The 13,838-nt window shown below is 37.7% G+C and overlaps 1 protein-coding gene across 11 annotated transcripts in view; it reads right to left on the reverse strand.

Moving 5' to 3' along the window:
* KIAA1217 (KIAA1217 ortholog) overlaps window positions 1-13,838 on the reverse strand; it is a 360,062-nt gene that overhangs the window by 242,193 nt on the left and 104,031 nt on the right. The window contains exon 2 of one of the 11 annotated variants that reach the window (XM_085573031.1): window positions 12,119-12,239. The exons of 9 other annotated variants lie outside the window; for them this stretch is intronic. Coding sequence is in view for 1 of the 2 variants with exons in the window: in XM_085573009.1 (XP_085429135.1) it covers window positions 7,943-8,075 (133 nt within the window). In the remaining variant the exon portion in view is untranslated. One more of the 11 variants, XM_085573009.1, reaches the window with a different exon arrangement.

The raw sequence follows: 13,838 nt of genomic DNA on the forward strand, positions 1-13,838 counted from the left end.
TTACATTACAGTATTTCTATTTTTTTCTAAAATCAGATTTTCCATTGCATATTTGTGTATTTTCAGAAGGGTGTCTCCTACTACACAGCTTATTCCAGCTTTAGATACCAGGTGACAAACAGTTTTGTGTGTTTGTGGCTTTAGCTTTCCAGTGGATGGAACAGGTTTTTAAGCTGAAGGTGTGATTTGGACTGTTCAAACTTTCTTTTTTTATGCACTTGTTTTTGATTGTGAGACAAAAATTGTTATTGAGATGGAAATAGCTGTCTCCCAGAACTCATAAAATTTGTAGATTTTTGAAAAGCTTAAAATGGAACCCAAACATGTTAACTTAGCTGAAGCTTCTGTAGTATGTGGAATATTTTTTTCATAGAACCACAAGAGAATCTTCCTTAAAACAGTAGTTCTCTATAGAATTTATTCAAGAGCTTTTCTTATTTTGCCAGCAGCATGGAAGCACACGTGCTTTGAACCCTTGTGTGTTCAGTGGTTAGACTCTGCAAGTTTTACAAATGCCATGTTGAACTATGTAGTATAAGAAGGTTTCAAAGCACACATATATATTGGTATATATCTGACATTACTGAAAATGTGGTGAATATGATTATCATATCATAAAACTTTAAAGTTAAACAGAAATCAAACCAACAAACAAAAGAAACAAACAAATGAAAAAAGAAAACTAATTAAGAAGAAATGGAAATTATTTACTTATTTCTCACATTAAACTGCAAGCATGACATACATTGTCAAATTTCCTACCTTGGAATCAGCCAAAACAACCAGATGTGACTTAAAAACTGCATGCAAGATCCAAGGTTGATTAGGGCAAGAAGGAGGAGCATTATAGTCCTCTTATTCAGAGGGCTTTTGAGCATTTGAACAACAAATCAATATATAACTATGTTGTTGCCTTTGTAAGTGTCACGTTTTACATTACCCATACTTCACAGGGTAATTGCTGATTGCTTAAAAGCAAGACCTACTTTTCTCCTTCCTCCAAGTCAGACCCAGACCTGACCTTCAAAGCAAACCACGAAACATTAGGTAGCCCAAGCCTGTCAATGTTTAGGAGGCATTTGGACAATGTTTTAACTTTTGGTGAGCCCTGAATTGGTCAGTCAGCTGAAACTGCATGATCATTGTAGGTCCCTCTCAATTGAAAATAGTTCACTCTATTCTACAAAGACACCAGTTTCCTTCCAGACTGTTAAATTCTACAGTAAATTGAAAATCACGCAAGACTATATGTAAGATATTTAAAAAGGTAACAGAAAAATATTATTATGAACACCATCACTCATTTATTCTTATGAATCACGAACATTTGCACAAAAATACAATGAAACAGAATTTGGATATAGTTTGTGGCATTCTACACAGAATGTTTCCCAAAACCTCTGTGGCTGTGGGATAACCACTTCTTGTTACTTCACATGCACCCCCTTTCACCAGGTCATTAGGATAACACTGATAACAGAAACACTCTGCAAGCTTAGCACCACAGCTTGGCAAAAGCATTGCTGCTGTTCCACAGTGAGCTGGCACAGAGGCCATGCTGACAAAGCAGAGCAGAGCTCAGCCCCTACAAGCTGTGCCCAGGATTATGTTCCCCCACTAAACAGCTGTCTTCAATCACAAAGCCCACACTTCTTTTTTCAGCATTATAAATCTTATGAAAAATTGCCATTTTCCTAGCAGCATGACATAATGCACGTGGCTGCTCAGCAACATCTTACAAAGATGGCCATTTAAACCCTTTTGCACAATAAATACCATATGGGAAGGTTGGGGAAACAGGTGATGTTCAGTTTGAACCAAACTAGTCCTATTTTGACTCCAGTGCTCTGATGAAAACTTATGACACTGCTTACATGGGGCTCTGGTGCAGAACAGGTGAGTGCCACTCCTGAAAATGCACAGTCCGACAGGAGCAAGGCAGGGCTTGTCAACTTCCAGGCAAGGATTTGCAAACAAATGAAAGTTACTTGAGCTGGTACAGCAAGAACAGCAAAATTCCTGAGGTGTTCTGAAAGATAGAAGTAAAGGCTCTCATGGAGACTGATGCTTCCCCAGGATTATTTCATTAGCAGGGACTCAAAACTTAGAGTTTTGAGTTTTGTTCACTTTGAAGCTGCTTGCTTGATAGCTATCATTTCTAGACAGTATCTTATTTGTCATATTTCATAAATTCCAGGAGTAAAGATGCAATGCATGCATTATACAAAAATTCGAGTAAAAATAATTTTCATCCAAATTGAATTCAATGCTTTTTGTTTACTAAGAGACTGAAGCTTCCTAAAAGATCACACCAGATAAAACTGAAATAATTTCACCTACAGCAGACAAGCAAAACACAAAGGAGAGCAAGAAAGCAGATGTAACATGAAACATTTCAAGTCATGAAGAAAACATGAACTGTAAGTTAGCTGCAAGTGTTGAAACTACAGCAGGCTGTCAAAGAGCACAAATAACTTATTTTCCCTCATGGGTACATACGAAAAAGTAAAGTTTCCAGACTTACAAAATCAAGTGTAGTACGGTATATATGGAATGAAATTTGCCATAACGAGTACTGAGGTTTTACTTGATGCAATCAGCTCAAATTGGTGGTCTGCCACATCTCCTGATCTTTCACAAGGTTTCTTTTAAAAAATCAGGACATCACCTGCTATTTCTTATGAAATTCTATGAAGTGCACAGAAATCTAAGATAATGACAAGCCCTAAATCAGTTAAAGGTGTCTGGATGACCCATTATCTTCTTCAGAAGTTTCACACAATGTCTGTATATTAACAAAAATTGCATCTTACCTGTAGTCCAAGATGAAACCAAATTCTTATCTAATGGCTCAGTCACAACCCTGAGGTCCCAGAAAGGCTTTCTTCCAATCTCCACAGCCTTTCAAGGGCCTTACAGAGAATGTCCTGCATGGTCACGCCGCGAGTGGCGCGCTCAGGGCACGCAGCTGGGGACACGCTCCTCCAGCACGCGCAGGCACGCCGGGTGCAGGGACAAATCTCAGCCTTCCTGGCACCTGCCTGAAGGCTGCCGTACTGCTGCAATATTTTGGCTGTTTTCTAAGAAATGAGGATGAAAAACTGACACAAGGCAAGACACTGTAGGTTTCCAAAATCTTGGTTTTCCGAACCAAACAAAGAGGAACAAAAACACAATCAAGAAGGCAGATGCAGGAATTCTCCTCCCTATGCAGTGCCTCATGCTGGGCAGATTTAGAAAGGTGCCAAGAAAACTTTTAATTGAAGGCTACAGTGCCCTGTGAGGTGCTGAGGCAATCTCAGCAACCCTTCACGTGGCTGCTAGCATGAGCTGAGACTTCTAAGGCTTCTGATTTACACAGTTAGGAGATCTTGAGCACCATCTGACACAGAGCCTGTATCAGAGCCTTCTGATTTATTCCCACTAGGGTTGACTGAGGTCAGTCTTTAAAGATATCAACTTCAACTCCAGCTTAAATCACAGGCAAAAAATACCTCATGTTTTTTCTACCAAAAATACTGGTATCTGATTTTAAGGACTCACAAATCTAATAAAGAATAGCAATGTTGTAAAATGGCATTAGGAATCCAAAATACAAATCCTAGAAAGGACTAAGAAAAATTGAAATAAAAACATTTATTAACAAAGCAAAATATAACTTACAGTCTCCTTATTTTCCCCTCTCTTAATCTTAGAACCCAGCAGTTCTTACCAATACTGTTTATTGCTGAGGTATCGCAGAAGTCATACCTTTGGGCAAAACCTGCTTACATTACCCACACTCTAACATTTTAATAGGACAGGTACATCACCAAGGGGTTTGCCTTATTCTGTGATTTGTTCTGCAGATAAAATATATGTTGCTTTGAAATCAAACTGGTGATAAGGAGAAAATTTGGTTCTGGCCTGCAGCTTCTGTGACAAAGTCAGTTAAAAAAACAGGACAAGAATAGTAGGTCAGAACAGCATCAGTTCAAGTCTCCTCTGAGCACATGCAGCTGGTCTTAGAGTACACAAATCACAAAGGAATCAAAGCAGTAAAGTATAATCTGATGGCCAGTGTGATGCTGTGAAACACCTTTCTGCAGATACCAAGCCCCTTCTTATTGTAACAGAGCGATGCCAACTGAAAGACTAAGTTAAATAAGATCACCCCAATGTGGCCACCACTGTCCCTAAGTTTGCTTGATCTTAGTCTTCCCATTAATAGCTGGGCTTCTTCCAGCCTCATTTTAATCCCTTCCCACTGTTTCACTTGACAGAGACTGGAGAGAGTCATAGACACTCACAGATCCAGCCCAATACCCCTGCAGATCCTCAGATAAGAATAAGCTGCCGGGGCCCTCCCTAGAGGTTTGGTTAATTAACCCTTTCCTTGTGGCACCTGCCCCAAGGCTCATGGACTCTGTCACAGACACTCAGGGTAGATTTAAAAGGTTGCTTATCCCTCAACTCCCAGTGACCTCAAAGGAATCTGCAAATACTTATTGTTTCTGACAGGCCATGTATTCAGATTGATAAACACAACCCTGTCAGACGACAAAAGAAGTTCTATTTTCATTTCAGTTAAAAAGAATGAAAAGCATTCAGCATTTCTTGGTGCCAATTTTAGGCACTTGAATTCTGAATTTCAGCAGAAACACTCATTAAGGTGATCTATGCCGCCTTATCTTTTCCACCCAGACAGGTCTTTTGGTATCTGTCTTTAGATCTTTACCTCTTTAACAATTGTTTGTATTCAGACTAATCTTGTATTCAGTATCTCCCCTCCATCAGATGATTTACAAAGTCTAGTTTTGTCCTACCTGTATAAGAGACAATTTTTCAAATAAAAGCATCACTTTTATATAATCTGTGATGAAGAAATGACTACAGACACACATGTAAAAGAATGCTTCATCTGAAAAATAATGTTTAACTGCTTTAATCAACCTGAAATAGAAAAAGTAAACTCTGTTTTTACTAAAACCACCTTTCTCTTTCAATGTCATGAACAAATGATTTTTTTTCCAATGTGAAATAATTTTATTTAAATAAGGTGCTGCAGATATGCTTAATCAAATTAATCAAAGTATTTGCCAGAACAAGAGAGGCATTCAAAGTGTGACTGCTTGTCATATTTGTGCACAATATGATAAATTCAGCTGAAGTCTATGAAAAAAAATCAAATCAAATAATTCAGAATATGATTATTAAATATATTTTGAGTCTGAGTACCACTGCAGAATTCATCCCACTGCACTGACATTATCTAAAATCTGTGTGATTTTCTGCAGTTGCAGTATGGTATCCCAAAGTCATCTCAGAGGTACAAGAAAACAAAAAGTTAGGCAGTAACGTCCTTCTCTCTATCAGGATGTTAATGGAGTGTGAACTATATCAAATGAGAACAAGGAAGAACATTTGCTGCAAATTTTACTCAACAGCAGTTCAAGCTATCATACATCAGGAAATGAAAATAAGAGGTGAAGAGTACATATTTTATTATTTCAACAAGCTACTCTACTAATGGAATAAAAACCTTTCCACATAAAAAGGCATTAGACTATGCTGACCATACACTTTCTCTCTCCAAAGGAATGACTGGTGATACAGAGTTGTGTCTACTTCACTACCTACAAAATGAATTGTCAGTTGAAAACAACTAATATTCTTCTACTATATTTCACAGACTTGTTTTACAGCTTCTATTTTATGACTCACAGGTTAAAACCAAGTTCCTGCTGTATGTGAGAATCTTTTTTTTTCTATGACCTTGAACACTACAGAAGTTATGAGATTTTTTTGTCAAACTTTTATAACATCTGCAGCTACAATATATGTCTGTTCTACCTTTCAGGAATACAGATTGATGCAATTGATCTGCTTATCATATCAGTTTTAAGACAGAAAAGAAAATATTCTTCAGAAAGAAAAAATAAAGGTAATAATAAGGAACGGGTGTTCAGATCTATCAACTCACAATGCAACATGTGTTATGTGCAGGGGCTTTGGGCTAAGATTCACATGATCTTAAGTTCGTTGTTCAAAAGGCTGATGGAAATATTTCTGTGTAACATACAGTTGCTGAAATTTTTAAGTAAAGTAAAACTCTTACAGCTGTATAAATATTATGAAAGTATATATGTTACTCATATATTTTTTTTTATATACAGACTTTCAGACCACCAGAGGACTCTGAGTTCCTTCAGCTCTAGAGTCAGACCAACAGCATTTCACTCAGGGATGCAAATTCAAGGGTAACTCTTTACAAAGGGTTCTATGGCTAAATAGTTTTTGCACTTCCATTCATGACAAATATGAATTAGGTTGTATGCAGACATGTTATGTAAAACTTCGATTAGGGACTACCACTATGGGGGAGCCCTACTCTTTGCATCAAAATCTTATGAGCACTTTGGCATTAATAGGGATGGCTGAATATTATTCCTATTGCTCCCATATAGTGCCCGTCCACTTTGTAATGGATATAGTGCCTTTATCAACTTCTCTTCTTCTCACCCCCTTTGGTTTCTCTTCTTTCTGTCTCTCTGTCCTTTCCCACAAGGACCATATTACCCTATATTCTTCAAAGTAATCGGAACCTGGTATTTTCTACTGCCCCTTGTTTCTCCCCCTGATCCCACTCCCCTTTGAATAGTGCACTCCATCTTCCCTTGACAAGCCCAGGTCTTCCTCTCCAACTGTAGCAGTTGCTGTTCAACACAGTACCGAAGAAAATGCCTGGCTCTGCATAGAGTCCATCCCCATTTTACTTGTTAAAGAGAGGAATTACATAAGAACACAGAAGTTAACTGAAAGAAAGCCTGAGTGATAAAACACTAAAATATGTGCTTGTGCCAGGCCACTTCATGAAGATATCATATAAGAAAGGCATTATTTAAAGCACAGCAATTGAATAAAAATAAAACCAACCCCCAAACCCAAAAACAGTCTAATAGGTCTCCCTAGTTTTTCTCCAAAAGGCAGTATGAGGAAGAGAGCAAAAAAGTCTTTCATGACATGAAAAACATTCTAAAGAAAAACTATGCCCTAAAAGGAAAACAGAACTCATGAATGGGAAAGGAAAATATTATATGAGTCTGAACAGTCCAATATAGGGACTAAGTAAAGCAAAATCTTTATAGTTAATGGACATTTTAAAAAGTATTAAAGTATTATGAAACAGAAATGAGAAAAAACAGAAAGCTTCACTCTATATATAATGATGTAAAGGAGTAAAAGCCATTGCATCAAAAAAACTAAAGCAAAAAAAAAAATTCCAAGCCACTTAGACTTTAAAAAAAATTAGCAAAAATAATTTGCAGTCTGTTCTTGAAGCAACAAAGCAATATTAAGATACAAAGGGCATGAACCAAAACCTGATGCGCTGAACAAAGGAGCAAATACTGAAAGCAAGCATTTAATAACCTCTCCCCTAATCAGGATTTAAGAGCTCTAGCATTTTGTGAAATGTTTGAAATATACACTGACCTACTTAGGATGGTTATAACCGATCTAAAAAAAAAAAAAAAAAAGAAAAAAAAAGCCTGAAGTCTAGGAGCTGCTCAGTAAAGCCAGCGATTCCTCCTCTATTTAGTGCTGTGATAACTTTGAAAAGTATGGCTTTTCCCCACAAACACTATCTCACTGCTACACTACTAATAATCTTTTGAGTTCTGAATTAATCTTAAATATCCTGTTTCTGCCAGAAATGTAATCACCTTCAGGCCAGAGAGGGCTGTGCTGTGCAAAGCTGACCTCAGCATCGGGCAGCTCAGGGCTCACATCAGCCTGTCCTGCCACTTCTCCCTGGCAGCAAAAGCCAAAGGGGGCAGCTGCTGGTGCTGGGGACGTGCCAGCAGGCAAAGTGGGCACCCCCAAAATCTGAAGGCAGTCCACATGCCTCCAAAGGTTAACCCATCCTGGCCTAAGTTATCAGACAGGCAAGAAGCCAACTCACAGATTCCAGGAGTGCTCTCGAGCAGATTTGCCTCTCGTGCTGTCCTCGGGCGCTGCTCCCCAGTGACACCGTCCTGTCCCCACAGTGAGGAGCCAGACCTGACGCTCTGCCCTGCTGCAGACCAGTCTAACATAGGGATTGTGGCATGTGCAGACAACTCACAAAAGCAGCAAAGTCAATTTTGAGCTCCACTGATTTCTATATTTTGCCTTTAGGTCAAGCCTGTGTCTCTAAAAATAAGTTTCTAACCTCGACCAGGTGAATGTTTCTATCAGTGGCACTGAAAAGAACACCCAATGTGTGTTACCTCAAATCCTGATGGAAATGAACCCAAGCCATTCCAGCAATGTCAAAGAGGAATTTTAGAGGGCAACTGAAAGAATAAATATCCTAAAATCCTGCAGGACAGAAACCCACTGGGGATTCTGAAATTAAATAGGTAACACAGGAAAATAACTATAATCCACCATCTTCTGCAGTCAGAAATGAAGACACTTTCAAACACCTTCAAAACTTATATAGTGAAAGAAGTAGTTATCAGAATAAATATTTGGCCTTTCAAAACAATTCAATAATATTGTGGAGTCAATGAAAATTATTACAGCCCTATCAAGAAAGTAAATACTCCTGCCATCTTTCTGAGTAAATAATAGCAAAATAGTGGATTTGAAAGGACAAAATTACCTACAGTGTGTTTTAACAGGAAGACACAATTACAGGGATTCACCTCTGTGGCTTAAGCAGAGGGGACAGGAGCTGGCCCTGCTGAGCTGGGTGCCTACATATTCATGGGCTGCTGCTCTGCAGAGAAGACAAAATCAAAACACAGAGGATCAAATGTGCTGGACTATTAGCTTGTTATTGCGATGAGAATCCAACATTTTAATTATCCACGTGGAAAAAAATCTCAAAACACGGCCTGGCTAATTCTCATTTGACTCACAACACAGTAAACCATAATTTATCCTCTCCAAATATATCTTAAGCATCTTTTAACTGATGGACTTCCTTTACTGCAGCACCATTAAAATCTGGAGTACAAGTTGCTTCCACTTGACTATTTAATGCCTCTCCTGGTATCACCATATACAATAGCATACAGACTGCTGGCTTCATAGCAAAACAATGTTTAATATTCTTTCATTTAATTTTGCTTAATACTGAGAAATTTCAGGCACCACACTGAAGACACCAATATCCTAAATATTTTTTTGATCATGAGCTCTGGAAGGTGGGACTATAACTCACCACATGTCTGCACAGGCAGTGCCTGGCTCCCAGTTTAATCACACACCAAGCTCCAGCACAAGGCCGACTCGGGCAGTAGGGTTTGGTTTATGCTCAGTGCTAGGAAAACAAAGGTAGGGAACAAGCAAAGGAAGAAGAGAAATTCCCAAGCCAGCTGTTCCTCAATTCCCAAAGAGCTCTTGTGGCCTTGCACTGAAGCAGCAGGAGGCTCTACCAGCCCTGGCAATCTCCTAGGAGGGACACCTGAATAAAAGAGTCAAGGACATTTCTATTGTAACATCATTAAAATCCCTGGGCTGTGGTATGGGTTGTTTCTATATATGGGCACAGAATGCAATAAAGAACATTAATTAACTATTTGACATGTAAGTGATTGTGCTGCCAGGCAGTGCAGGCTTTAAAGCTTTCCTACAACAATCCTCTAACTTCCTAGAGCAAGTTTTACCCAGGCATTTCCTCTCTTGAACCTGAAACCAGCTTCAGGACCTGCTGTAGGGTTAGTAACGAGGTGTGCTTTCACATGGTGGTGAAGTTCCAGCCAAGACTAGGGTGGGTTTTTTGCTGGACATGCTCTGAATGCTGAAGGTTGACTATTTGTTCCAGAGATATTATCCTTTCTATCTGACTGTAAATTATGGGGAAGAGGAGAATGGAATTGTCAAGACTTACAGGTCAGTAGCTGTGTGAAAGCAGATCCTTAGCCCCTGCCCAAAGCTTGATCCATTAAAACACCTACTTTTTAAATATGTGATTGGTATGAGTAGACTATAACTGAAAATGTTTTTGCACACATTTACTGAGTTTTCATTTAATATGTCTTTCAATGGTTGAATAGGCAAGATATCATGTTGCATATAAAAATAATAAAATCACTTATGTGTAATGTTTTTCAGCCACTAAAAAATATTCTTCCTGGTTCTACCTAATGTTTCTCCAATTTGCTCCCCTTTTCAAATTCCTGGGAGCAAAATCAGTAAAAATTTGTGTAATAACAACCTGATCTTGTGAGACACAGAGATCCATAGTGTAAGATAAAACCTACCAGTGTAAGCTGGTTTAAGTTCATCTGGAAATGAAAGCACTAGGAGAATAAAAAGCCCTACATATTTTTCACTCATAGCCAAATATTTAGCTTTTCTAACTTAAAACAAACATTAATCCAGTAGACTTAATCAAAGTATCAATAAATGACTTGAGGGATGTGTTTTGATAACAACTCACCAGGTCCTTATGCAGATTCAATTAGACTATCTGCATTTTACCAAATGGTTGGAGCCTCTAAATTAAGATGATAAAAATGTTTATATGGAAAGACTTTGATATGATTTAATTTAACCTGGTTTTGTTTTTTTTTTTTTTCAGTTGCAGGGACAGCACAACTTATGGAAGCAGCCATGGCCTCCCTCCCATTGCATGAATGAAATTTTTGAATTTACTACAAAGGATGGGGAAAGGGAGAATCCCTGGGAAAAGAGAGTGACTGGGAGTAAACAGCTGCTGCCAGAACAAATAATCCTGGCTGCAGGGTACCTGATGCCTGTGGAGGGCTGTCCCATGCCCAGCCCCAGGCACAGCAGCTGGGGCAGCCCCAAACCCCATTCCTGGCTCTGCTGCCAAGCTGCTTTGTCAGCTCAGCCCTTGGACTTACAGGGTTTCTCCACTGCGAAAGGAGTGCCTAGACATTTCTCAAATACCTATCAAAGCAAGCAGAGGTTTGGCTTGTTTTATAATTAGCAGCTCTTTGAAGCCTTTCTGAGATCTGGAATGTGGAAAATGAGACCAGTGGCCTAAACTTTGCAACTTAAGTTGCCAAAACCATGTAAACACACACACACACACACACACACACACACACACACACATATATATATATATATAGTGCTATTTATTTTATTTTCTGCCATGCATACATGCATTTAAAAAATACTCTTTGTACACATATGTGGATTTTGTCCAAGGCAACTCAGTCTTTGACTAACTAATTTACAGCCACATCTCAAACAGAATTAACTGAGTAAAACCATGTTTAAAAAATGTAATGTACATGTTTTGCACATTAGGAGGGATATTTTAACACAACTGTTTGTCTTGAACACTCTTCTCTACATTCAATTAGCAAATATTTTTGTTTTACAGGAATATTCTATAAAGCCAATTTAAATATTTTTCTCATTGACTTGGATAAATATGGGAAAATGTAAAGCACTGAAGAAGGCCAAGTGATATACAATAACTGCTGAGATTTTACATCAGACAGGAAATGTAAATAAGGAAAAATGGCATAATTGTTAGATCACAGCTGCCAATAATTCACAAATATTAACAGTTCAAAATAGAATAATGTTTGGTAGAAATTTTTTGGGTCTATAGTGACTGCTTTTAAGATACTGCAAAGAGTTTTAAATCCTGTTCTCCAAGGAAAACTTTGTAACTCTCAGCAGAATCTTTACTGCCTTCTAGTATTTCTGTCAGAATATTTATTAATCATGATAATATTCATAATACACAGAAGCTTACTATTTTTAACTCTCACTAATACTATCCATGTAGTTTGGCTTTCTTCAATCATTATGTTTCTCCAATTCTATATTTTTTTCTCAGCCCAACATAAAGTGCCTACTTTCCTGGAATGTTAAATCAAATGCTTATCTATGTTTATTATGAATGACATTCCAGACATTTGTTTCCCTGTTTGCTGGTCTTTATTTAAGTGACACTTTACAGACAAGCAAACATGACATGCCAATTCAGCAAGTTTTCCAGTAATTTTCATTTGTTTTAAATTTTTTATTTTTTAAAATCATATTCCTTTTTTCTGTTTTTTGTACCATGTTCCTATTTTTGAAATGTGTTGAATTAGACACAGCAATTGCAAGTGGCCCATAAAATTACTGAGATAAGAGTGAATAGCTTTGCAGCTAGAGTTACCTCTTTCATTAGGATATCAAATGAAGAAATTAATTCACATTAAGCTTTCAAGAAAGAAGAGAGATGGGTATTGCAACATCCACCTTCTGTCTCAGCAGAAGTGAACCAGGCAGAAACAAATCTGATAGTAGGAAAAAAACAGAGGTAAAAAGGTATAAGAACAAATATTCAGAACAACTATGTATGCTCATTGTCCTCTCCCAGGGTAACAAACTAGAGACATACAAATTTATCTTACTATTGTAGTGGTGTTGAGATATTTTTTATTTCTTTGAAGAAAAACTCCTGATTTTATTTTAAGTCCCAGACAGGAAAGAATCACTAAACCAAACACTTATAAAGGCTGCTGCTGACAGCAGCTCTGTCTTAAGAAGAATTTGGCACCTTTAGTTCTCAAGACTACTTCACATTTTCATTTGACTTATGGAGGTCATCTTAACACCACTCAGTTTTGTAGGTGCTTGCTCTTGTCCTCAAGGCAGTGTATCACAAAGTGAAATCTGTGCAGACTCTTCCACAGGGTTGGTGCTCTCTTCCACTGCAAGGCATTGTAACTAATAGTCCAGGAAATCTCCCTTGCATCCTCTGGTACTTGTCCATCAGCATCCAAGTCAAATACTTAGTGGTATTCTAATGTAAAGGTCACATTATTAATTTTTTTCTTTTTGGTTATGGAAAAACTGAGATAGGAATCTCAGAATCCTTCTCAGTCTATTTTTCTAACATACATAATAAGTATATTGCAGTCTCAGTGATTGTAAGATCATTTATTCTGAAAATATGAATAAGCACAGTATCTGGATACAAGGGATAAAAAGTATTGACTGTTTTTTTCTGACAAATTTCAAAATAGAAAGAAAGCAGAATAACATTCTTTAAATATGACATGGCCACTATCATTTGCATAGCAATACAAAGTTGTGCAACGTTTATGATTTTATATGGATCTTCTCCTGGCTAATGTGCAAGCTTATTGCTTACTAACATTATATAAAAGTTCTTTGATTTAACATTCATTAAAAAAAGCCAAGACAAATTAAAACTCAAAAACAAAAAAAAAAAAGGTTTTAGCAGTATTCCTACTATTAGTTCATAGGATTTTCAAGATTGGAACTGACCCTTTTTTACCTCTCTTACATAGGGTCAGTTACAGAACTGATATTTTAATTCAGTACTAGGAAGGAGACCAAGATTGAACCTGTCAGCAATATCAATGCCACCTTATTTCACATTCTATAAATGGAAACACCAAGAAATAATTTAATTCACTAATACATACACAACAACAATGTTGGAGTGAACCAGAAGATTGTTTCTCGAGAACGTAACCCAGAAAATAAATTTCACCAAATCAAAATCTCAAACAATTTGGTTGCTTATAGTGAGCCCCTCACCAGTTATTTTGAGGCAGCATTGCCACAGATTGCCTCATTTCTGGGTTCAGTCATAAGAATTCAAAAGAACAAGTCACTAGATCCTGCCCCTAAAAATGAAGCTTTGTACTTCTTCAGACTCTGCATCACCACACTTTTGGTACATTAATGCAGATGGGAAGCATTGCTTCACTCTCAGTTGAATTACTGACACAGTTCTCAGAAAAATGTACCCTTGGCGGGCAGGACACGGCCTCTAAGTGCCCTACAGCTCAGTGTTCAAGTGGGAAGAACTTCTTTAACCCAACAAACAAATATATATTCCAGCAATCATATACCCCTAAAAG

This window comes from Lonchura striata, chromosome 2 (assembly GCF_050655825.1).
Source record: "Lonchura striata isolate lonStrDom1 chromosome 2, ASM5065582v1, whole genome shotgun sequence".
NCBI classification, from domain to species: domain Eukaryota; kingdom Metazoa; phylum Chordata; class Aves; order Passeriformes; family Estrildidae; genus Lonchura; species Lonchura striata.